This window comes from Argopecten irradians, chromosome 5, assembly GCF_041381155.1.
Source record: "Argopecten irradians isolate NY chromosome 5, Ai_NY, whole genome shotgun sequence".
NCBI classification, from domain to species: domain Eukaryota; kingdom Metazoa; phylum Mollusca; class Bivalvia; order Pectinida; family Pectinidae; genus Argopecten; species Argopecten irradians.
The window spans coordinates 39,364,065-39,390,344 of NC_091138.1; the positions used below are offsets into that span (position 1 = coordinate 39,364,065).

General features: G+C 34.4%; 1 protein-coding gene across 1 annotated transcript in view; it reads right to left on the reverse strand.

The window, feature by feature from the left end:
- Positions 1–1,063: 1,063 nt before the first annotated feature.
- Positions 1,064–26,280, reverse strand: part of LOC138323806 (glutamate receptor ionotropic, NMDA 2A-like) — a 71,245-nt gene continuing 46,028 nt past the window's right edge. The window contains exons 3-17 of the mRNA XM_069268658.1: positions 22,922–23,124; positions 21,732–21,857; positions 21,253–21,386; positions 17,883–18,084; positions 17,353–17,500; positions 13,489–13,739; positions 12,891–13,041; positions 8,614–8,800; positions 7,597–7,722; positions 6,358–6,578; positions 5,986–6,146; positions 5,373–5,557; positions 4,698–4,933; positions 4,062–4,231; positions 1,064–3,774 (exon numbers count right to left, since the gene is read on the reverse strand). Of these exons, the coding sequence (XP_069124759.1) occupies positions 3,348–3,774; positions 4,062–4,231; positions 4,698–4,933; positions 5,373–5,557; positions 5,986–6,146; positions 6,358–6,578; positions 7,597–7,722; positions 8,614–8,800; positions 12,891–13,041; positions 13,489–13,739; positions 17,353–17,500; positions 17,883–18,084; positions 21,253–21,386; positions 21,732–21,857; positions 22,922–23,124 (2,928 nt within the window). The 3' untranslated portion in view covers positions 1,064–3,347. The remainder of the gene's footprint in view (positions 3,775–4,061; positions 4,232–4,697; positions 4,934–5,372; positions 5,558–5,985; positions 6,147–6,357; positions 6,579–7,596; positions 7,723–8,613; positions 8,801–12,890; positions 13,042–13,488; positions 13,740–17,352; positions 17,501–17,882; positions 18,085–21,252; positions 21,387–21,731; positions 21,858–22,921; positions 23,125–26,280) is intronic.

A 26,280-nucleotide genomic window follows, 5' to 3' on the forward strand; every position in this document is an offset into this window, starting at 1 on the left:
ATGGGAGGCATGAAGAGTTTTCATATTATACAAAATGTACATACATGTTATAGTTCGGTAACAAATATAAAATAAGTATGCTTGTGCTTTAAATGTGTCGATAAATACAAAGTAATGGTCATATACAACTATGTAAACATTGAAACAAGTTAGACAGAACTGTTTTCAAGCGAAAAATGATGTGCACACATATTATCACATACAGTCTTGTAGATTTGTATACAGATATACACATACATACATACATACATACATACATACATACATACAATGCAGTCATTAAAATAGTAATTAATTAACAAGTGCATGCTAACAAGATTACCCCAGCTTTTATATATGGGAGTAACAAAACAAATGTAGCCTTGTTTTAGTTGTTTACAAGAATATGTGTGTGTACGTCCATTCGAACACACATGCAGTTATATATACAAGTATGCATATGTACAATCAGATATAGCTGTATTTTCTCAAATCGACACTCATACACATTAATGAAGAGTTGTAAGTGTATATAGATACATATACAACCCAGATACAAATTTTTACATACACAGGTACCGACACACATACCAAATCATAAACATACGTACGTCACCCAAATACACATGTAAATATCAACAAACAGAACTATTCACATATATAAACACGGTACACATACTGCGTCCTTATTTATATACAAGTTCACGTGCATGTGTACGTGCGCGTGTTTTTGACACTCTGATATCTATACTTTGAACAGACGTTTTGACATGGTATGAGTAAGGCACAATATGGGGATGTATGGAGAGGTTTCATATTGTCAGAATACTGGATAATAGCACATTTTCCTTCATTCAAAGTGATCTGTTGGTAGTTAATATGATACCTCCCCATAATCGCCCCCTACTAAAGGTCAGTACATACATCGATTTGATTGGTCGTCATAAACAGAATTGTTGTTAAGACTGATTTATAAATAAAACAAATTTTTCGAGTGAATTGCAATGCAATAATGCACAGACTAAATGCTAATATGGAATATTCTTTTAAAAAAGAAACGACAGAAAACCTTTGTGATAAGTATAAACCTTTCTTTAAGTACAAATATCAGTTATCTTAAAAATACACTGCATTTGTTTTTACTAGTTTTGCTTTGTTCTAATTTAAAAGAATAGAAAATTTAATTTATCTTACTGTAAACCAACTGATTTTTGTGGCGACATATTTTACGTGTTCATGCCTGACCACTTTTTCGCGATGGTTTGATTTCGCGATTCAGAGTCGTATCGTTCTACTGTATCTGTGTTTGGAACGCTTTCACGGAGATTTATTTTCGCAATTTCATTTTGCGCGCGAAATTTGAAATCGCACGCAAAAAAAATTTGAAGTTAGTGTACAGTGTTATTTTACACGAGAACAAAACAGATATTAACATAATATCACATTTGATCCAAAGTTGAATTTGAAGAGATGGTTCTAATGAAGTACAATCATTTCACAATATTTACATTGCTACTGCATAGCTAACGCGCACCAGTGGATTTGCTAGAACACCCAATGTATGTTACACACCAATGCATGTAAAAATATGACGACCAATGTTTAATTATACGTTATTTCATTCATGGTTCTTGAAACTCAAATATGTTCATTAACAGGACACAAAATTTAAAACTTAAAGCTACAAAGATACTAACAATAGAGATCAGTGGAACTGTGTTAAGAGTCGTGTATATACCGTTAACACCAATGGAACAGCGTTTAAATCATCAATATAACATTTTCTGCAATGGAACAACGTTATTTTAAGTCATGAATATAATGATTACGTCATGCACAACATCTCAAAGTAACTCTGTCATAATAACAGGATTTTAAATGAGTTTTTTTTTTAAATCTCATATAAAATGATCACAATTTTTAGATACTTTTTATCGCATAACTACAACAACCTACATGTCCGATATCTTCAACGCCATAATGTACTGCAAAAACCCAGTGGAAGATTCTGTAATGACCTCACGGTGGATTTAATTTCCAGCAAATGAAGATACCTCAAAATACTACATGGGCGAAATCACTGGCTACCAATCATATCATGTGATAAATGCGTATTTTGAGCGCTTCGATTCGAATCCCCAATTATTACATGCTATTATATCACTGTTGATGTCATTTGGTGAGAATAACGCCAAAGGCTAGGGTAATCATGAACTTTATGAATATCAAAGCATTGGTAACTATACATACAGTTATCATATCCAAATTAGTAGATCATTTGTTATAATATTTGTTTATCATGCATAGTCCAGGTCCATCGTTACTGAACAATTTACTATATGAGCAAACATTACATTATTTTCATAATGAAGTTATATTTTAGTATACACATCATTTTATCACTCTCTTTACTCTTTTAATTTATGTTTTATATAACAAATATATCTTGCAACTATTGCTTTAAGAAGTAATTATGTAAAATGAATCTGATAATTGTAAATAGTAGGAGTAAGATTACTATTCTGTTGCACAAATCATGTATTATCTTCATTCCACAAACTTTGGCTAATCATCCTAATTATAAAACGCTCCACCAATAATGCAATAACCATGTAAGCACCGGTATTTTGATTTTGACTATTAATAAACATAATGACAATAACCTATGATATCAAAAAATCGGTGACACAAAACACTAAAAGAACATTTACCCATAAGAAATTAAAATGGGATATTGTACGATCTACATTAAACTTCATTTGTATCAATGAAAATATTCGTTATTAGACATATTTTTTTTTTAATTTGATTAATAAATCAACTGATGCACAATAAAACTTGTCAACAAAATACATTTACATGCGTTCTCACATCCGTGTTATTTAATCGATTAAAATTCACTTATTGAATGTGGGTTATGTAATTAAGTTGTGTATGTAATACTGATTGTTATGGAAGGCTTGAAATAAACACTCTGAATATACATGTATCATCAATGTATCAGTAGACACATTCCGAAATCATATACAGAAAACATTATTCTCCATGAGTATGAATAATAAATCACGTTAAACATATTATTTATCAATAGAGCTATGGCATCAGATCACATGTTTAAACATGATACATTAAATATGTTACCGTGTCGACCTTATTTCTGTACATTCATTCCTCAAACGCGGGCTTGCAGGTGATCATCTTCACAGAAACTGGCGTTAACATTTTACGCATGACTCTCAAAACCTAACATATGCACACAGAACAAACAATTCTTGTTTTTCTGTTAAACGTTCTCACAGAAACCGTTATAAAAATATCACTATATAAAGTTTTGTGGAAGATGATGTAATTTCTGATATCCGCCTCCATCATACTTCCTCATTGTTCACTTTAGAGTAGTATTTACCATCACTAAGCTTGCGTTGTTTCAGACTACTTTGGTTTGGGTCCCGGACCACCGCCTCACTCTCAGCGTCTGTCGCTACAGCCTGATTATAACTAGGAGATCGACGCATGCTCCTATCGGGAGATCGTATATTATCATTCTCGTGGTCAGGTGACACGTTGTTTTGATCTTCACTATCATAAGGCACGTCAGTATCTTCGCCAGCTACGTCATCAAGTCGTGAAGGGTAGGAATCTTCCTTCAAAGATTCCTTCTCTCGTATAGCATCTTCTTCAGCTTCCCGCCTTTTTCGACCAATAGGATCACTACTCTCCTCATTCTTCGCCTTTATAGGGTCACCATTTTCTCCACTAGCTGTGATTGCTAAAGGCGTAGTGGTCTTTCCATTTCTGTATGCAAATGTAACGGAACACGCAATTAAATTCTTGGCCATGACTCATAGCGTTTTCCCTGTACATTTGAATTATAACATTCAGCTTACCGATAAAGAAATATAACATATAAACCGATCAAACTATTGTTCCTTCATTTACTTGCTCAAATTAAAGGATAATGAAACAAAATTAAAATTTTTTGTTTGATTTGTATTGAAACAAGTTGGATATTATGAATATTTTGGAATGCAGTAATCGTTCCTGTTTTAAGTCTTTTATAAAGACCACAGTAACTGACTTACTTTGCCTTCATATCTTTGTTGAGTTTGTCAATTTTCAGTAGAGCTATATCTAATTGATGTTTAACCTTCCAGATCTGAGTCTCACAGATCGGATCTTTACACCTATGTTTCTTCGTATAATCCAATGCCTCCATTACTGACTGTTCAAACGTCAACGACTTCCCCATACTCTGTGATAGAAATATACATGTATACCAAAATATGACCAACAGAAATACGTAAAATACATATTTATTAATATGGAATGTAAACATGTAAATCAAACTGAATACCGATAGAATGTAACAAAGTAAAATTATTTCCAATTACATGAATAAAGGCAAGAATTTAAGTGAAAATATGAAAAAAAATAAAAAAATAAAATAAAAAAAGGACCAATTTTGTTTGTTTGGTTAATTTTCGTCCTATTAACAGCTAAAAATGAGGTTCTCGGTGAAACATTCATCATTATATGACTTATCTGTCTGACATATCCTACTTCGCACTTCCAAAAATAAAAAAAAAACAAAAACAAAAACAAACAATTTGCCATATAAAAGGCAAAATAGTGTAGTTGTAAGCAAAATCAAATAAAAGCACTTTTCGTAAAACAATATTTTGATAAAATAGTATCATATATATATTGGATGTACTTACTAGACTAACTAAAGCACAACATCCACATTTATCATATTGTTTCAGAAACTTCCGGCCAAACCGGAAGTAGAGATGTTCCAGTATAAGTAGAATGCCCCCGACAACTATTCCGGATGCGAGGAGGATGAAAGCACTAGTAAAGTTGAGAATGCCTAACTCGTGGCTGTTCTGTTTTCTCTTCTGTTTGGAATGACAAGCGCCTGCCAACCAAAATTTCCGTAACCGATCCAGCTCTCCTGTTTAATGTAATGTCAACAATTTTAGAATTAAGTCAAGTTCCGTCATATATCCTCCCAGATACACCACATAGAATTACGTACATATATGTAGGACTTTCTTAATAGTGATAATCTGCATTGCACGCCAAAATACATTATTGTAGTTACTATCATTTTTAAAAAAGTTCTTAGATAACATTTAAGCATACCACACATTAATTACTCAATGACTCAATCACAAAACTTCTACAAAATATACCAGGTCACAAAAAAAATTGATATATAGACAATAACAATGAAAACTTTCATAACATAAATAAATGTGGTGCGCAAAATGACTATGCCAATCTTACTGTTCTTAGGTTTTGGCATGTTTTAATTCCTATTTTAATTTATAATGATCTTATTCTATAACTTCAAATTACTATCGCTGTGATATAAGGTGAGCATATATTACCGTATTCCTGTAGATCTAGTAGATAGGAGTTAACCTCCTCCACCAGCACCTCGGACCCCTGTGGGAAGCCAACACCGTATCCCGTCATGGCGTACCATTTACCCACGGAGATAAGATGGCAGTCCACATCTATACCGATCTGATACTCCAGTGGGGTGGCATCGTAAATAAACGCCTGGATCTCTCTGTAACACCAACAAAGGGTTCATCAGGGACATATGGGGGAAAACATTACAGATAGAAGCCAATATACAAAATCAAACAGGCATAAAATTGTTCTTTCGTTTTACCATGCTTATATAAAAGAGGAAGACGAATAGAGGATAAACGTATCAAACAGGCGGTGTCATAATATATATATATAGATATATCACAATGTTTATGAATCCATATACAAGTGGAAATGATTACATACGCATTACGTAAGATACTAGAAGCTTTGTCACATTTTATCACTTTAAAACATTATTATATATTGGGCGCTACAACGGTGAATCCTCGCCTGTACAAGACATTAAAGGTTTCTCTGGTAACCTGTCATAAGCTAATCGACACCACCTGCATCATGTGCTAGAGATGCATGTCTGAGGTAACCATTAACTAAGTCACTGACCCTTTCTTCAACGCTTTCACGGCTTCTCGTACTGACGGCTGGTTATATTTTTTCATGTAGCGGAACATTTCTGGATGGTTTTGTCTCAGATTTTCTTCTGTGCTTCCATTAGGGACGGTGGCAAACTTGAAGGGAGGTTTGTGACTGTGCGGGTTTGTTAACTGGAAGGAAAGCACCAGAAAGACTTCTTTTAACAGCCTTACGTTATATTTTAAGCTGACAAATTTTAAGAGTGCAAAACATTGGTAAATTTCTTTAATGCTGATTGCTTGATCGGTGTTTTTTGCCAGACATATAATTCATCTGATAACAAGTATGAAACATATTTTCTGTTTGAATTATTTATTATTTTAATTTATCAATATAACTCACCCTCCAGTCTTTGATTCCTGAAAGGTCGTAATAGACTTCTTTTGTAATCATAAAAGCAGCCAAGTTAGCAGTGTAACTTGCCAGGAAAACCAGAGCAAACAAAGCCCATACGTTGGCTAGGAAACGGCTAGCGCCCCCTCGTGGGTTGTCAGCTGAGACTGAGGCTCCAAACAGCATGGCCCATATCAACCAGAAGGACCGGAATAGAGAGAACGCATGCTCTGCGTAAAATAAAAAGAGTTCGTTACGTTCTTAGACATGAAATAAATATCGGTAGTCATATCGATCTGCTACTGTTTACGTGTTTAATCTCACTCAGAATGACAATGGGATGAAAGGACTTAATGGTTCCATTATTTCATCTTTTCAGCGTAATAAAGCTTCGTTACTGGAACCACAGCCAATACTAACGTTGGCGCTGGTTTGATTAGGTACTGACATGTACAGGCCCTGTCCGTTAGTGTGTTTAATCTGGCACCAACAAGGTCTTCCATTTGCCTTCCGTGACAGGGCTACTTCATATACGGACAGGCCTAAAAAGGTATGAGTTGGAACGCAGGATGGATGAGGCCAGATAATAGACACTAGACTATGTCGGGACCTTGGGGATAGCCCTGAACGGCAACCCTCCTGCAGTACTTTAATAGCCTGTATGTGGACTACTTGAGCAGTTTGGTATCACGGGGATAATAAACTGGGGCGGAATTACTTACAACATATTATCATCCCATATATTTGTCTAGGACTATTTTCTTCATCAGCTTTGCCATTTTTTCAGAGTTCTACGTAGCGTGTACTTAAGTAGCAGCGTTAACAGCAATTGAATGAACACAAAAGCAAGGGAACATGTTATAGTTCGAAACAGCGACACATGTCCAAATAAATGGATATGATAATACACAGAATCCATGAAAATGTCGGAATAATGATATATTTTTACATTATATTAGGTGATAATGAGGGTCAATTTAAAAGAATTTTATCGACAAATGTTACAGAGATTAGACAGCAACCATTGCCTTTATGAGTCTTCGAAATGATGGTATAATCAGTGGACACTTGTTCAACGGTACGGTTGTCATCACAGACTATCAAGACAAATTAAACTGAGCTTACTTTTGTTAATAAGAGATTCACAGAGATCCCAGTAACACAAAAGGATTAAACCAAGACTTTAGAGAACATATATTTAAAGCTGAAGAGCTAATGATTTAGGTTATGTCATATGCCTGTAGTTACCTCGTATAGGTGTGTTGCCCTGGTCCAGACCCCACGGACTCAACCACTCAAATATAAATATGGACGCTCCTATCGAGTGTACGCTGAATACCAGGATAAGACACCAAGACGGGTAGTCGTATGGCTCTGAAAACAATAGAAGGTCAAGGTCAAATTCCTTCATTAATTGCATTAGACACGTATCTTTAATTGAATCGATTGATAATTAGTTTGATTAACGAAGTTTAAGGACTAAAGTACACCAAACCTAGGTTAGCGGTGGAGCACTTTCGTTTTTTTACTGAGACTATCTGATGTCATGTTCCCAGAGGTAAAAAAACCTTCTAGACAGAAAAACAGGTAATTAAAAAAAGACAAAAAATGCCATTTGAATGTTGTTGTTTTTTCACAAGAGCAACCGAGTAGCCGAGACGGAGACAGCAGTATAGATTAACAGAACAAAGTCTAGAAATAAGGTTATATACACGTAAGGACAGAGAATGTAAGCGAACGACAGGTTTTATTAGTATAGGTGACCCAGTCTGTCACAAAGTCTTTCTTTACGGATATGATTGATAAGTTGATTGATTGATTAAGATTAAATACATTTTTAATTGAATTTTAATTACGGGTATCCACGTAATTCTCCGCACACATTTTTTTCTTTTTTATTAATAATATTTTCCCGGTGGTATAAGATTTGTGTTAAAAATATATCAAATATCTTTAAATATCATTGAAGTATATTGAAGTTATCTGAAGTATATTGAAGTTATCAAAACATTTATCTCATTTCTTTCAAATATTATTTAATATATTTATTACATGTATTAATATTATTTCAAATATAAATAGTTATAAAGTAAGTAATTGATAGTTAATTATTAATTTTGCAACTTTCTTAACGAATTTTGGTAATAAAACAAAAAAAATGTATGTACAACCAAGAACCAATTGAGAAAATGAAATAAGAACAAAAATTGTGCTTGAACCCATTATTTCTTGGTTGTACATTCAGGAGATGCATGGCATACTTACCGAGAACGGCTGTAGGGGAGATAACTCCCTTCCGGAGCGACACCACAATTGTTGTACCTGTCTCCAGATACGGCATGGAGAACTCGATCAGCTTGTTACGTTTAGGTGTGATCTGAAGAGCTGTCAGCACCATATCTGCCTGTCGGTCCTGGAGGGCCCTGATCAGTCCATTCCACTCCCCCGTTATCTATTGTCATATAAAGTAACACCTGTTAATACATTATTGTCTTAGTATGAAATGTTTCGCGTCGTCATTATATTCCCGATCAACGTTTTGTACAGGAAATATTTGAACTTGAGTTTTGACTTTCACGCAAAATTTTGTGTCTCACGAAAATATAGTGGTTCACAGTATAACTAATACATTGTCATTTACTATCCACGTTTTGTACAGGAAATATTTGAACTTGAGTTTTGACTTTCACGCAAAATTTTGTGTCTCACGAAAATATAGTGGTTCACAGTATAACTAATACATTGTCATTTACGATCCACGTTTTGTACAGGAAATATTTGAACTTGAGTTTTGACTGTCACGCAAAATTTTGTGTCTCACGAAAATATAGTGGTTCACAGTATAACTAATACATTGTCATTTACGATCCACGTTTTGTACAGGAAATATTTGAATTTGCGTTTTGACTTTCACGCAAAATTTTGTGTCTCACGAAAATATAGTGGTTTACAGTATAACTGATACAATGTCATTTAATACTTCTGATATTTATGATTATCGAAGGAAACCGGGGTGAAATGATTCGACTCCAAGCATTTCAAATTCGCCTAAAGGATGGAAAATGTATAATAAATACAATACGATAAGATAAGCATTTGATTCTATGAATTGCGGTCTATACACTAGTTAATTCGAATAATATTTCAATTTGGGACATCAAAATAATAGTGAATGAATTAGGATGAAACCTTCACAAGTTTCAACAGCGAGTGTTAATATATGTTATGCTTTTCAAGGTAAGTGAACAACTAGACTAGGTCATACAAGTCAGCATTTTATAGAACGAAGTCAACGAAGACAATGATAACGAAAGCCATTGGTTGTATTGTTTGTGTATAAAGAACTAAAGTTGTGGTAAGAAGTGTAATGTTATTCATCTACATGCTATCAAATACTTGGCAAGGACATTACGATGAGATAAACATAACTTTTACTGTTTTAATAATACTTTCTTAGATAGTGTTATTGTGTCGTATCTGTCTACAAAAACAACCACCAATAAATTTCATTCCGCCCAGGATATGTTTACAAACCGTCTGTAAACGGAAGAGTTCCGTTTGCCCAGTCTCTGACAGTTACGTTGCACATCCGGATCAAAGCACAGCAAAGATGGGACATTAACGGTAAATAAATGTTAACAAAGATAGATATATATAACCACCAGGATACAGTCGTTATGCCCTTTTTGCCTTTCGGTTTTAAAGCGAATAGTTTTGGAATATATTTTAAGAATCCGTTTCATTGTATTTGTTGTACACTTCGTGGATTTTCAAAATATGTTTCAACGTATCGTATACCCTGCTATTTTCACAGGGATGGTAATTTCGCGATTTCGCGGATCATTAAGAAATGGTTGAATCATATAAAACCCCGAACACCAAATTGTGAAAATGAAAATCGCTTAAATTTAAATTTGCTCATTTTCGTAAAATCGCAAAAAAAATGATTTGCAGAAATAGCCGGCTATATGGCACTGGAATGTAGACTGATTGTTTAGTCTAACAACACTGGGGCATTTGGCAGGTGTTTCCATTGCATTATTAAGATTGTAATGCTGAATGAGATATCGTTATTTTTATTGGTCGTTATACTCGTCAACCTGTCTCTATGTCAATGTACCTGATATTGCGTACCTAAACGTGTAGTCCAGAACCTTAACGTCGAGTATCAGTAAAACGTGCTGGAGTATTGATACAATGGATGTTGTTTATCATCAACAGATGTTATAGTGATTGTATTAGTGTGTGTGTATTGCTATCCAGCCAAGTCTCTCGGGTATATCAACTGGCAGAAAGACTATCCTTACGTATGGAGCAGAGATCCCCGTCAGTGGTCGACGCTGAAACAATAGGTCTTTATCGGGGGCTGGTGTTCGACCAAAGTCCATCGGCACGTACTGAATCGATGGTGTCATACCAGAATAAATCTTATCCGCAATTTGCATTGACTGCGCTTCAAAGGATGCAGTGCACTAGTCCACTCTGAGCGGTTACGCTACGCCAATCAGAAGATGGGAAGATTAGATACAGTGGTGGATATCGATAATCTTGACTGCTATAGGAAACAGTTGGAAGTGTTGAATAATAATGAGATAATTTCTGAGTGTCCAGTTCCGTTACATTGATTCTATCGACCAATTCGTCACGGAACGTCTATCGTACCGGACGGCGTTGCGGATCATTCAGTGAACTGATTTGTAAATAACTTGTTATGCTAACAATATCAAACGCTTTAACAATAGGCCGTTCGTCTGCCCCTAATAGCCTCATTGCAGCTCTGAAGGAGCTTCAGTCAGTCTGAATTCAATACATAAATAGGCTTTCATTATGACTTTTTATAATTAAGACAGAGTTATGACAATCATGATACAAACAGCTTCAAGTAAACCATTCCGTCGGCAAACAGCACAACAAAGCGTTTCTATCCACTAATAGAATTAAAACGCTAATCTACGAACAGACTATAATCGTCGAGAAGCGTTAGAAGTCGATCGTGAGCGTTGTTCGACGTTAATGTCCCTATTCACCACACTTGTCTTTTATAAAACGATTAGTGAATGTGAAGGGATGTTATTATTAGAGTAAAGTCGTTTTGACGGAGAACTAGTCCGTCCTAATCAATTTAGCGTTTGATGGATCATCAGTTATGATGATATCAGACTGCCAGGGCAGACCTATTAGATGTCTGAGCCAGTTGTTGAGCGATAAATGTACGAGAAATCTACAACTCAATAACATTCCCATCCAATTGAAATTTTACTTGTTATTTTCGATTCTCTAAGACACCTCTTCCATACAAGTGGCAAGTGTATTACAGGGGGATGGAAGAAAGTAATTATTACTCCTGCTCACTTACAAATGTATCAGAGACAATACATGTTCTGTTCAATTTGGTGGGAAGGATATTCGTCTTCCATAGAAAAGCATTAAAAAGGGAAAATAAGAGTCTTCTTTAAAATACTTTCCTGTGGATAATTTTTATGTTATGGAATTCCTTAAAGTTCAGGAATGTTCATGAAACTGAGCCATGGTTTGTCTGATGAGACCGACAGGAAAATCAAGGCAACGCATACTGTGTTCAGCTTACAGTAAATGTGACCTCTATAACCTTATAACTTTTTGCTATGGTACTGTAAATGTGGGTATTTTCGCGAGAGCTTAATTTCGCGATGTTTGCATGCATAAAGACTTTCATACTAACAACAAAGTGTATAAATTGTATCATTTCGCGATCAAGAGACTATCGCGTATTGAGCGAACATTTCTCGCGTAAATTACTCTTTCTCTTCACTTGCCCTTGTCTTGACAAAATCGACATCAAAATCATGATATATAAATCAAACGATTAATGAAGTGAAAAAGTGCCATTTCTGTATCAGGTATCTGAAGCCAATTTGTAGTAAAGAAATGGTTCTACATTACTAATATTATCACTTCCGATATATAAACTGCTACTAGTACAGGAATTGTAATTGAAACGGTTGGTTAATAAAAAGTACTCGTCACCATTGCTAATCTGTATACAATATGACTTCAGCAGACTGTGTGTGCACACTGCCACACTGCTAGGGGCAGCACGAGACAAAGACTTCCGGTGAATAATGGCGGTCTCAAATGGACATAGCTTTTTAAATGCGATTTCATCTCTATTAAGGGTCTGGATGTTTTACGGGGACGAAAAATGAAACGTTGACACGAAAAACGGTACTATTATGTATTCAATTTTAAAATGCAATATGTTTGACATTTTCAATGTTTTATTTAGCTATCTAAGATACATATAACCGCAGATGTGTTCAGATTATGTTACATTTGTTTAATAAATGTCGTTTTATTCATCGGTGACTTGTTGTATGATACAAATTAAGTTCACATTGCATAATCAGTTATGCTAAGGTTTGCTAAAGGTTTCAGACAACATGCTTTATTTTGATTCCCTATTCTAAATCCTAAATACCCAACTTTTTTATAATTTTATATTTCATATGGAAAGAACCTTACAATAAGTATACACGGGTTTTTGTTGACAATTTGTTACTCACTTCATTCTCCACACCAAAGCTGCGGTCCGCCACCTCAAACAGGTCAAAATCAAACGCCATCTTTTCACTGAGAATGTTTAGGAGGTCAATACTAAGTCCGGCACAACAACGGACCACAGTTCCGTTAAACAACGTGATGTCGTTCTTACCACTGTAACAACCAAATGGTTAATAGATCAACAAAGAATTCTTTAATTTCCGAATCACATGAAACATTCAGTGACGAAAACGAACCTTTCAGGCAACACATCAATTAAGGGTTTTCAAATGAAAACACTAATATGATATCTAATACCATTAAATAAAACTGTAAGAACTTTCGGATTCCTACAATACTAAGTCATGAACAAAAAATAAAAATGTATGCACATGAAATAAAATAGATGAAGTATACGACATTCTAAGACAAATATTGCACAGGTAAAAGAAAGGATATCAGACAAGGGCTACAAACTGAAATTGGATGAGTAAACGATTGAAGTAAATAAATGGGGTCAAATAAAGGCATGCTTTATTGATTTCTAAACCATTTTGAGACTGTCAATATTTCAAAATAGTCCTATCAATTCCTGGCTTTTGTCAGAAAATAAAGACCTACTGTATTGTTTCGTTGTAAACAAGGCGACAGGGGATGGAGGGCGGTCCACAATCCCCTGTAGAGTTTTCAGGATCTTTGTACATAACATAGGGCTGTTCCTCTAGTGTGGCGATCCTGAAGAAGCGTCTGTCCGGTCGTCCTTTGGGCGGAGAAGGCATCTTCCCTGGCCAGGTGATTCCTTGCATCTCCAGCTTCATCTCAATCTTCTTTGAATACCGGACCCTGGTGACCACTGGAGACCATCTACCGACCTGTTGATACATACACTTATCAGTTATAGGTAGATTAAAAGAATTATTCAGGCGGAGACAAAAACAGCAGCCATATCCTGAAACACATCAATTACTATAAAAAAACAAGTTTGGTACTTTCAAATTGGATAATGTCTGTATCAATGCAAAATTAGTACACATATAATATTAGATGTAAAATTTATTTGAAATTCAACACTTTTATAAGGTATACAATTAATTATGAATTTCAATAAATCAACAAAACACGTTTTCGGTCGTATCTAATGTTTTTAATGCGAAATATGTTACGTTTTAATCTCTTACAAAAAGTTGTTTTTTGTTATTTTGACAAGAAGAAGACTTTTGAATAAGTTAATAATGTTATCCCATAGGTGAAATCATCTCTATCATCAACGCCGTTTGACCTTGTGGTTTTGCTAATTTTGTTTCCGTTAACACTATTTGTCCCAGCCGTCTGTTTATGTGAATGCCTATGTGCAGACGCTCTGTTTAGCTTTCTCTGCAATAAGTAGATTTCTAGGAATGACACGCGAAACCCTCCTCACTTAACTCTGCTGCTATTCATGTACGCTAAATTAATTTCGAGCTGTAAAGTACAAATATATGCAACAACAAATGAATAGAAGATAGAAAATAGCGCTCTAGACACCATACGAGATCCCATTTCCAAATTATCGCGATTAAAAGTCTGTCGACTTCACGAACAACAGATTGTGGTTATATTGAAAACGTGATTCGTTTACGTTTCATTGTTGTAAGCCTAGCTTTGAACCACGAGGCACTGGCTCTCCGCCAGCCTACGTGTTTGTATGCCATTCATACAACCATTTCCAGAATTTTCCAAAGTAGGCATATCTAGAGCCAATTCTACCTCTACGATACCACACACACCTTTTAATAGTCCTCGAATATATAAATCAAAGTCAGCAAGGCTCTGTAGAAACAGGCAATTACCATTCTGTTTGTTAATAGGCCCCCCAGTAATAGAAACCGCTTTGCTTCGCGTTGGTTTTACAGGAAAAGACAATTAAGTCAAAGTCTAATTAACTAAAATTAGCCACGTACATAATATATTCATTTAGTAAATGCGAACCTCATCATCAAATTCTCATCATATCAAGCCTATATTAATGTGTGAACTAATATCGTTTTGATATTATTACTTCAATTATATGTAAGCGTGATTGACGTAAAGGACATTTACATATAGAACATAAGTAACCCCAAAACACCGAACAATTACACAAAGAATTAGTTTTTGGTCTATAAGGAATAAAATAATCATAATTCATTTACCAACACCATGTGTATAACTGATGTATATTACGTGAATTATTTAGCGCGAACAGTAAAGGTAGATTATAAATCATTATAAGGCATAATGAAAATGGTTTAAAACTAAATACACAAGTCACTAAATAATTCTTCCTCTCAGTTACTGTACTTATAAATATGCAAATTAGATATCTGCATGATACGATTATTCATGACAAATGACTTTGGTTTTAGATTTTATTTTAGTGCCTCGTCTGGTTTCTGTTATTTACGTCAGAATGTTTTGTCTTGACTACAGATAATCATCCTATCCTTGGTTGAAATAATTCCGGTTTACGATTTTGATGATATAGTACATATTCATATTCAGAGCTGCGCTTGATTTGGAATGGAAGATAGTTTATGACGTACAATCTCTATCACTTCTACATTTAATTGAATCCCGTTCCCAGACTTTGTAATCAACGTTATCCCTTCCCTTAACACAAATTAATATTATCTTTTCCAATGGAATTGTCTTGGATGGCATAAGACGATGACATGAAACGACAGCTATATGTTTAAAGACGCTTTAAAATAACTGCGGAATACACATCAATTCTTGGTAGCTTGTTACAGTACATTAGGTATAATGAACACTGAATAATTGTTTTCGTTCATACTAATATGCATGTATCTATCACCATTCCGTGCGTGTAATTTAAACCATCTTTTTTTAAGATTCAAATTTTATTCCACGAGGAAGAAATCGAATATTTTACGAATAATGGTATAGATATACAATGAGACAACGAATTGATGGATCTGCAAACTTGTTGAAAACACCAAAGACGGGAAATAGTGTATTCCGTCTTTGCATATTAGAGGGTTATCGATTATGACGTAATTTTATTCTTTAAGTGATAATTACATGGACGTCGTTTCCACCGAAACATATGACGTTTCACTCACAACCTTAGTACGGAGAGAGTTTATTGCGAGCATAAATCACTTTATCTTTTATATTTATATTTTCAAAATCAAAGAATGCGATATATGAATAAAATTGTGGGTCAAATTGAAAGTGCATTTAACAAAGGTCCCCTGTGACCGGGTGAGGTGTGCTGGTTATGTGTCTTTTGCAGCATAATTCGGTGAGATAACGCTATAAAAAAGATGGTAGCTTTACTATTACAAATAGTCAAAACACAAGCATACCGCAGTCTCCTACAACACGTACGCATTTTACACATACAACACCACATACACGAGAGGCCGTTCTAGATGACCCTAGCTTTTAATAGGACGTTACCATAATCAACAGTTGCTATTTTGTTTTACTTTAATCAGGTTTAATGTAAACCTTATTTATTTCTATCCAAATTATAACTGCAAACTTATTATTTCTGCAATATTTAGACACAATCCAAACACCTTCGAAAATGTTATAACTGAATTTGGGAATAGTGATGTCTCAACAGACTATGCTTTAAACTGAAATTTAATTTAGTTACGATTATTTGTACAATAAGACAATGCAGCAGCTATTTTGTTACAATATTCCTAGAATAGTATCTTAGGGCGATACAAATGCATGATGTGTTCTAAAAGCAGCTAACAACCCTGGATTGTACCAGTAACATAGCACGTTTCAATTTCTATTTTATCATTTAATGACTAAAGGACATTGACAAAGAAAGTTTCATTTCAACCAATGCTTCGTTAATGAAATTGTGGGATTTAAGCAGCTCATTCGAGGTTTGCACTAGAAGGGGCATTAAAGAATTCCTAGAAAAAATACTTTTTTTTCGAGAACGAAAGGACAGATATTGGTATTATGCAAATCTTAGAGCCCATTGGCAGTTATATTGAACAGTACTTTCGAACATTTTTACAAAAAACTATCTAACATGATAATCGTTTTAAAAAGTATCAAATGGTTATGGGTTGTTGTTTCTTCCAAAATGAAATGTGTTCCGTGTGATTACTATTAGTGTTACATCTAATGCCAGCTGGTTTTCTAACATGTGCCTATCATAATAATAATATTGTAATAGTTAAATATTCAATTGGTAGCAATTTCATTACATAACATTTATCAGACAGACGTTATATTCTGAACAAAAGCCTTCTGGCACATTTTAAATAAAAAAACAGGTACTCTACTATTAATCAATCTTCTCAGCCTCTTAACATTTGTAGATAAGTTTGATGAAAATAATCATAATGGAAGATTGCAGCATGAAATATATATAAATATTGAGTTTCGTGGAAGACTCGAGAGTAAATAAATACATTTTCATTCATCTGAACTAGTTTACTTTTGAAACACCCTCTTTATGATTGCCTATTTTACCTGAACTAGTTGACCTTTGAGACGGCCCCTGTACACGACTTCCTGTACGTTGAGAATCTGCAGGTGGACATATTTGTTGAGACCTACGTCATTAAACTCGATAGGATATTCCGTGTCCGCTCCGACAGCATCTCCTGTCAGGATCTCACTGTCATTTTAAAATAAAATTATTAGGTACTAAAGAAATTAAGAACACACCTGCCATATAATGTGTATACAGTTCGCCTAATATGTTTTAATAATAATATTTCTTTCACGTGGTAATACATAACTGATAATGAGATGAAGAATTTGATGATTCTTAAAAGGTAGGTACATGTAATATTTGAATATGCCTTATGCTATTTTCTCTAACACAGTTGTATTACAGTAAAGTTTTCCAAAATTCTACCGTTGTTTTCGACTCAGAATTTGATATAATTAAATGTCTAACCTGGATTTCTATATGTATTTTTAATTCTCTTGCATAATCCGACAATAATCTTCATCAACTTTTACAATGCCCTGACTAACTTCCGGTCACTACTCACTTGTACAACTCCTCGCCAACATCCCATGTACTAGGGGTCTGGGAAGTGTTACAAGACACACCCGGATGTTTTTCGTCGACGCTGTAACGTTTACTGTTCAGTTTCAACATGGCGTCTATCCAGGCTTCAACTGCATTCTTTGTTACGTTGGCTACCAGCTCTAACTCCAGATCCGAGCCGTACTCGCCTCTGAATGTTATAGCTGTCAAGATATGGTTTGAGTTTATTACCATGATTTATAATAAAAAATATATAATATTCTCCCATTGAACGTACTAATGTATTTGATATCTAAAGAACTTGTTTAACATGACAAACGCCTTTTGTTCTCAAGCTCGTCTTCTTGTATTCAGTTTTTATCAACCAATAAATACGTAATTGTTTTGTTAAGTTATGCATGTTTTCTTTCACAAACAAAGAAAATTACTAGTAATTAATCCACAAATTAAATGAAGAGACATAATGGATACAAGATCCCTTATTATCTTTTGCTGCGGAAGCAGTCTGTACCTTTACTAGTACTAAAGGCACTATCTAAGCAAAAACCAAATAAATCACCTGGTCCGGACGGAATTCATCCGAAACTTCTACTAGAAACAAAGGACATCATAGTAAAGCCTTTAACCTCACTTTTCAAAAAATCAATGGAAGAAAGTGTAGTGCCAAAACAATGGACCACAGCAAATGTTTGCCCAATACACAAGAAAGGATCAACAAAGGATCCAAATAACTATCGTCCTATTAGTCTGTCATCTGTACCCTGTAAAATCTTGCAGAGAATAATACGTGACAATATCATGGAACACCTAAAGATTAACAATTTACTGTCACCAGAACAACATGGATTTACGCCAGGCAAGTCTTGCACAACACAGCTCCTGGAGGTGTACTCGGGGCCCAAACTATTTCTAATTTATGTCAATGACATCCCATAGGTAGTGAATTGTGTTACCAAACTATTTACGGATGATACCAAATTGTATTAAAAAATCAACACATTACAGGACTGTGAAGAGCTACAGAGAAATATTGACAGGACCTCCGATTGGACTGACCTCTGGTTAATGAAACTAAATAAAGAAAAATGCAAGCATATGGAAATTGGAAATATCCCCATTAACAGACAATACACCATAAAGGACGGCGACAACAGAATACGACTTGGAAAAACCAACAGTGAAAAAGATCTGGGAGTCACAATAGATAATACCCTGAAGTTTACAAATCAAGTGAATAAAGCTTCAACAAAGGGAAACCAAATCATGGGTATCATTTTTAGAACATTCACGTATCTTGACAACCAAACTTTTAAAACACTGTATAAGACTCTGGTTAGACCTCATTTGGAATACTGTTCTGTCGTTTGGTCTCCCTGGATTAAAAAAGATATAAAAACCATCGAAAACGTCCAACGAAGAGGCACAAAAAGACTAGTAAACTTCAAAGATCTCTCCTATCCGGACCGATTGAAGACCCTGGGTATCCCAACACTTGAATATAGAAGACTGAGGGCCGATATGGTGGAGACCTTCAAAATTATCAACAAAATCAATATTGTTACCAGTGAGAACATGTGTACACCAATGAGACACACAAGTACAAGAGGTCATAATAAAAAACTCTACAAGAAACCCTTTCGTCTTAACTCGGCAAGAAATGTTTTCAGTAACAGGATAGTGGAGTCCTGGAATTCTCTCCCTGTTGATGTGGTCAATGCTGAAAACCTGAATATTTTCAAAAATAGGCTAAACAAGCACTGGAAAAACCACGCCACGAAATTTTCACCATCAACCTAGGAAAGACATTATATTATACATAAACCTAGGACATACTATTAAGGATTTAAGCAATCATTTTAAATATTTTACCATTATTGTAAATATCACTATACATCTTTACAAGCCGTTTGTGGCTTCCCAATAATGTTGGACTGATGAGAAACTGATGAGAAACTTTACCTAGCATGCTAGATATCTTGGCTTACCGTACAGCTAGCTTGTTCTTGTTAAAGAACCGTAAATGATTATATTTGGACAGATCGGGAGAATTTTTTTCTGAATATTGGAATTACCTCTACTCTAACCGATGTTATTATTAAACACCAAGAATGAGAATAATTGGTTTATTTTTACATATTTTACGAAGGTGTAAATAGGTTTCATGGCCCAGTTGTTTCAAAAAGGTGATTAGGCTATTCACAGTTTAACGGCACTCTTTCAAATCAAAATGAAATAATTCCTTGTAATAGTAAGCTAACACAATTTTATAACATTTGTTAGGATTTTTAAAAGCGGTTAACAGTCACAGCAATATACTCCGAATGGAATTGCATCATACATCAGTGGTAATCCATCCCATGTCTGTGACGTCCTGACACGCAGGAGATAATCCCGGTCACACAATGATAATAAGTAAACATTTAATGTATCCTATGGGTACCTCTGTTCTGTCTGTATTGTAATTGGCACTATTATATTGAGATTACAACTGGTAATAAAACACCTACCGCGGTAACAGGGGTATTACTTAAGACGCTATCAGACGTTCCCGAGTCAGATTTAGATATAAGTCTATTGCAAAAATGGTGTGTTTCAGACATCTATCAGAAATAACATGTACGTGGACATATAATATTGATAGGGAAATATGTCGCATTTGCGCAGCAAATTTTAATCTTTCCACTATGGGATATTCAAATCTATGAATTCTAGTCTTCAGCTATTATATTTACTCCCAATGCGGCAAAGCATTACTTGTTTTATTTGTAAGATCATGAGTGGTGATTTCACGATCTAGTTGGCTTTAAGAATGAGCGAAGAGAGTTGTTTGAACGCTAAGAGCCGCCAAGTGCCGTCTTGTCTCCAGTTATATTGGATTTTCGTTACATATAAACTCGGTAGTGGTGTATGTTGGAATGGGACTAGTAGTCTCCGAAATCATTCTGCCAGAATATCTTTCGACGGGTATTCTCTAGAGACGGGGTAGGCCAAATATAACTTTAGACATTAAGATTAAATGTCCAACCACAGAACGATTCGCTCACTAATACGTCTGTTATTCGTAAATGTGTCACTACAAAACATTCCGTAGTGTATGCATTTCTTCATAACTGCATAGCAAATTCATATTTTGATATTAAACTTTCTGACCCATTCTTCTCATTGCAGTCAATCAATAATCCATGCTTAAAAGACGTTCTTCAGAATTTCTGAATATCTAAGTTAAAGTGTATTAAACAAAAATACTGATATTGCTGTGAATGAAAAACATAGTTACAAAAATATCCTTGGTGGTGCGTCATTTTATTAAGGAGATTTCCTCCTTAAATAGAATGGCGCACCAAAGATGTTTTGAATACTCAAGATCTTACCAAATACGCCGATAGGTAGACTTGTAGTACGTGAGGGACTCCCTATACAAGTAGATGTTAGTATCCACATGTAGTCAGGTCCGGCTATACCTAAGTCCTGGGCCGCGTCCATTACACTGTAGGCATGTCCTCGACTGACAGCGAAAATGAAAGTAATTTTTATATTTTATTTCATTAATTTTCGAATTATCCTTTCTTCCCACTTTTTTCTTGTCTTATCTTAAGTAAGTGTTGACTAAAAGAAACTATTTTCTTATTTAAACACCAAAACACAGAAGAAAAATATGAAGATTACATTTGTTTATGCTTAAAATCTTTATTTTCCCGTTTTGATATTTACATTTCTGATTGTTAAGGAAACAATGACTTTCTATATTTGACAAAGCAAAATAAACACCTTTGTGTTTTGCCGATGAGTAAAGATGTCTTATCTATTTAGACTCTAAACGTTTGACAATCACATAAGTACTTTGATTTACCTAGTGTGTAGGAGATAAATTCTCGAGTCCTTGTGATTATTTTTTCCTAGGAATTCCTTGGTCTCCTCATCCACTGTGGTGATATCGTAACTTCCTGTGTATATCATTGTGGTTACTATCGTTAATCTAGAAAACAAAATTACAAATACCGACGTGATACAGTTCAAAGGTCAAGTCGATCAAAGACAAAACATTGTTAATCTAGAAAACAAACCTACAAATACCGACGTGATACAGTTCAAAGGTCAAGTCGATCAAAGACAAAACATCGCTAATCTAGAAAACAAAATTACAAATACCGACGTGATACAGTTCAAAGGTCAAGTCGATCAAAGACAAAACATTGTTAATCCGGAAAACAAAATTACAAATACCGACGTGATACAGTTCAAAGGTCAAGTCGATCAAAGACAAAACATCGTTAATCTAATAAACAAAATTACAAATACCGACGTAGTAAAGTTCAAAGGTCAAGTCGATCAAAGACAAAATATCGTTAATCTAGAAAACAAAATAACAAATACTGATGTGATACAGTTCAAAGGTCAAGTCGATCGATCAAAGACAAAACATCGTTAATCTAGAAAACAAAATTACAAATACCGACGTAGCCCAAAACTAATACTGGTATACACCATATTGGAATCCATCGTTTATGTTAATCAGTACCATCTTATCTTTACAAACCAAAACGTACGTCTATATACCGACTTTTGAATGACTTTTGCTTTCCTTTACTTAAAGGGTTATCTTTTCGGGAAGACAAGTTTACAGTTATGTTCCATATGCTCTTTACGAGTCGTGTTCAAGTAACAGATAAAACATCGTTGTAATCGTAATTTATATAATTAGCGATTCTCAAAATGAAAGCATTATGCTGAATTAAAAATTTGAAGTTAAGCATTACAATGCGCATCATAACAAAAATATTCCCATATATTTCTATAAACTAAAGAGGAACATACAAAATTGTCGTCTGTAATTATTACGATATAAAAATAAAAAGTAATTTAAACAATCAAGATTTTATTACATGTATTAAAATATGCTATTTGGGATGTCACAAAATACTGAGATACCATTTCAGTTGGCTAAAACATGCGGCATTCTATAAAATATGACATATGTCATTTGACATACATATTTTATGAGCTAAATTTTTTCGTAAAGCCATAATAGTGATAGGTTACCGTGGTTTTCTCGGATAGCCTTGGTAATCATTATTTTCCTTTACTAATGACGTCACAGCATTAATGAAATCGAAACTGTTGACTTCTGATGACGTAACAATGGTGATGTGTGTCCAGTTGTAGCGATAGAGCAGTTCCATGATCACCTGGGCCTCGTGGTAAATGGTAGGGGAGAGTTGTACAGTACGGGACTTCTTCTGGTTCTGTAAGGTAAAGAAACATAAATAATGTTATCAATTAATGGATTATATGGTATGAAAAGGGTGGAAAATAATCCACCAATAACTTTCTTCGCCTTTTAGAGCCAGGTCTATGAAGCATAAACATCTGTATGAATGCGTTGAAGTTTTTAGATCTAAGCATGGAAATTAACGTGTGTGGAAAGTTCATATACATCTTAATAGTGTGTTTATGTATCTATATAATAATTTTACTCAGCTTTTTATATTATTGGTTTCAGAGCAATCACATAAGTTCTACATCACAAAGGATTATCAAAGATTAATTTACAGGATAATACTATTATAGGATTTTTAATTGATAGGGGAGAGTGAAAGGAATTGATTAAGGGATTTTTATTATTTGAAACTGTTCTTTAAAATGTATAAGTTCCATTCATAAATTACAAAAGTACTGATGAAAAAAAAATGTTGTAAAAACTTTTTATTTCAATCACCAAGTCGTTGAATTAATTTTAAAACAATAACGAACATCAAAGTAATTGTGGAGTACATTTCTTACGTAACAGTGTAAATTTAAAACCATGAGAAATGACGAGAGTTACACATACGTTAGATGTGAGTTAGAATTGCTGATCTCTTTAGCACATTTGGTGGTTCCATGGTGATGTAATTTACGAAAGACAATACATCACTCGATTTGGCAAGAACAAAAGGCGAAAACATCAAATATTCCATAGGTCATAGAGCAAGTCCGACGCACGTAGAAGGATTCGTTACTACTGACATCTAACATGTTGTCCGTGGTAAGGCGTTATAACCAACCACAGAAACATTTGTCTTCTCGCGAGATTTGTCACGAGAATGACAGGAGAGGTGATGTCGTGAACAGATTAATAGCTGATAGTGCTGACATATTACATAAGCCTGCTACATTTAAATAGGTCACACGGTACATTCGCACAGTAAAATACAGGAGAAATGGTGAATGTGCATGTGGAATGGAAGAATTGAACTTGTTGGTCTGACTGTGTGAGATAGATCAGAATAAAAGGCAAAGTGGAGAAAGACCGTCTATAGATGGGACTTCATGATATTAGGAACGTTAAAATAAACAAAGGATGCAAAAATTCATTTTTTTTGAGAATTTCTTGACAGTCTTCAGAGAAAAATAATTTTGTTATTATTTTACTCTCAGACTTTATTGGGTATTAACTTTAAATTGTATCGTGACCTTCATGTATACATCCATTACAGTTACATGCACGGTAGACTATGGAATCCTCACATAATGTCATATGGTGTAGATGAATTAGTTCATGTGGATTGCTAATTGATGTTGAAGGCCTTTCAGAATGAGAGTTGTAGTAGGTGGCTATTGCATGGCTTGTTAGAATATGTTACACTAACGGAGCATAATACAGTTCAAAGGGGCAGAAAAATTGTACAGGAATATTATTTACTATGAAGAAATAATAAAAAGCGGCAAATTCATGTTCGAGAAGAAGGAGAACAATATCGACAGACCAATTGATGGGAACGGGTACAAATAATGTACCAATATTACCCCTCAGCTTCCGTCCCAGACGTTTGAAACTCTATACCATGAGGATTGTGTGTGTGTGAGCAGTCTACATCATTTTACACACATCGTGATTATGGGACCATTGCCATTTACATAATAGAATGGAATACAACCAGCTTTGTACCCAATAGCAAGGTGTAGATTTACATTACGTCAGGGCCACGTAGAAAGAATGGTCCAATTGTCACTATGGCAACCATCATACAAACACGTGTTTGTGTTTTATCAAATCATTTTCAATGAAGGTAAGCAGCGGGTTTTACTTTGTGATATATTTAGACAAAGTAAGAAGATACTTAAAAGTAATGTAGTCAGAATTAATAAGCTCATTGTATAAATACCTACAGTACTATACCAAACTATTGTACATCTGCTAAAATACTTAATGTCAAGTTTTTGCGTAAAGGTAATTAATTACAACATGCGTTTCCCACATATGTTTACCTCATAAATGCAGCAACCTTACTAAAGAAAACCTACCAATCTCTTCCCTGTCTCGCAAGTTTGTTTCAAAGTGTGGCTCGAGAATAATTTCGCGTTTATAAATACGAAGATCGATAAGATTTCCATGCACATTTTAAAAACATTTACATTTCATTGGTTGAAACTAACAAATGCCGACAAAACTACAAAACAAACTCAAAGTTTTTTTTTCAATGTTAATATAAAACAAATGAATAGCAATGTATGGAAACTCCTGAAAAGGTAAATTAGAATCAGAGGTTCCGGGAGATCAAGCACTCTTAGAAGATACCCTCAATGTAACTTTAGTTCAAAGCCCGCCCAGTTACTATCTCAGAAAAGGGTTTAACAAATAATTTTATAAATACCAAGAAAACCATGCTAAAGTTTTCCTTTTAATGTAATGGTGAGATAAAGAGTTGAAATATAACCACATAGATGTTCAAGGTATCTTTACAAATCCGTAAGGATTTATTTAGGTATTTTGGTATTCCATTGGTTTCGAGTGTTACCAGAGCTGAACATAAAATTTATTTCTCTGGAAAGCAATAAAACAAACTACGAGTCTTATGAGTATAAATATCCTTCTAAATGATACAAACAAAACACTTGCCAGTCCCAGTAGGGCATTATATAAACTTATTTACGACGAGGCACACTAATAAAACCTTAACACGTATAGATTGTTTACTTTTCTGATGCCTCGAACATCTTCACAAACGATGCTTTTTTTTTCGGTAAACTAAATGGTGATTTGAGTGACTCGAAATTGAAACAATGCTGCATGATATTTTAGAAAAACTTCTGGTTGAATTCTTTTCAAGATATGTCGAGTTTAAGCATCTCACTTAAATCTTAAACATAGTTCTCGATATGATTTTTGCAAAAATATAAATTAATAGTTCCAATTAATTAATATATCCCTATATAATATTCTAATTATTATGGATTGTGTAAAATGTATAAACATGCCCAATTAAACTAAAAATATATATTCAGCAAAACTGATCAAGCAATAGTAATGTAGTTTCAGTTTAATACTTTTTAACGAAAATCGCTGGAATTACGTAAAAACAATTGGTTGCCATATTGAATCATATAGAAAGAAAAAAGGGAAAGATCAAAATTACATT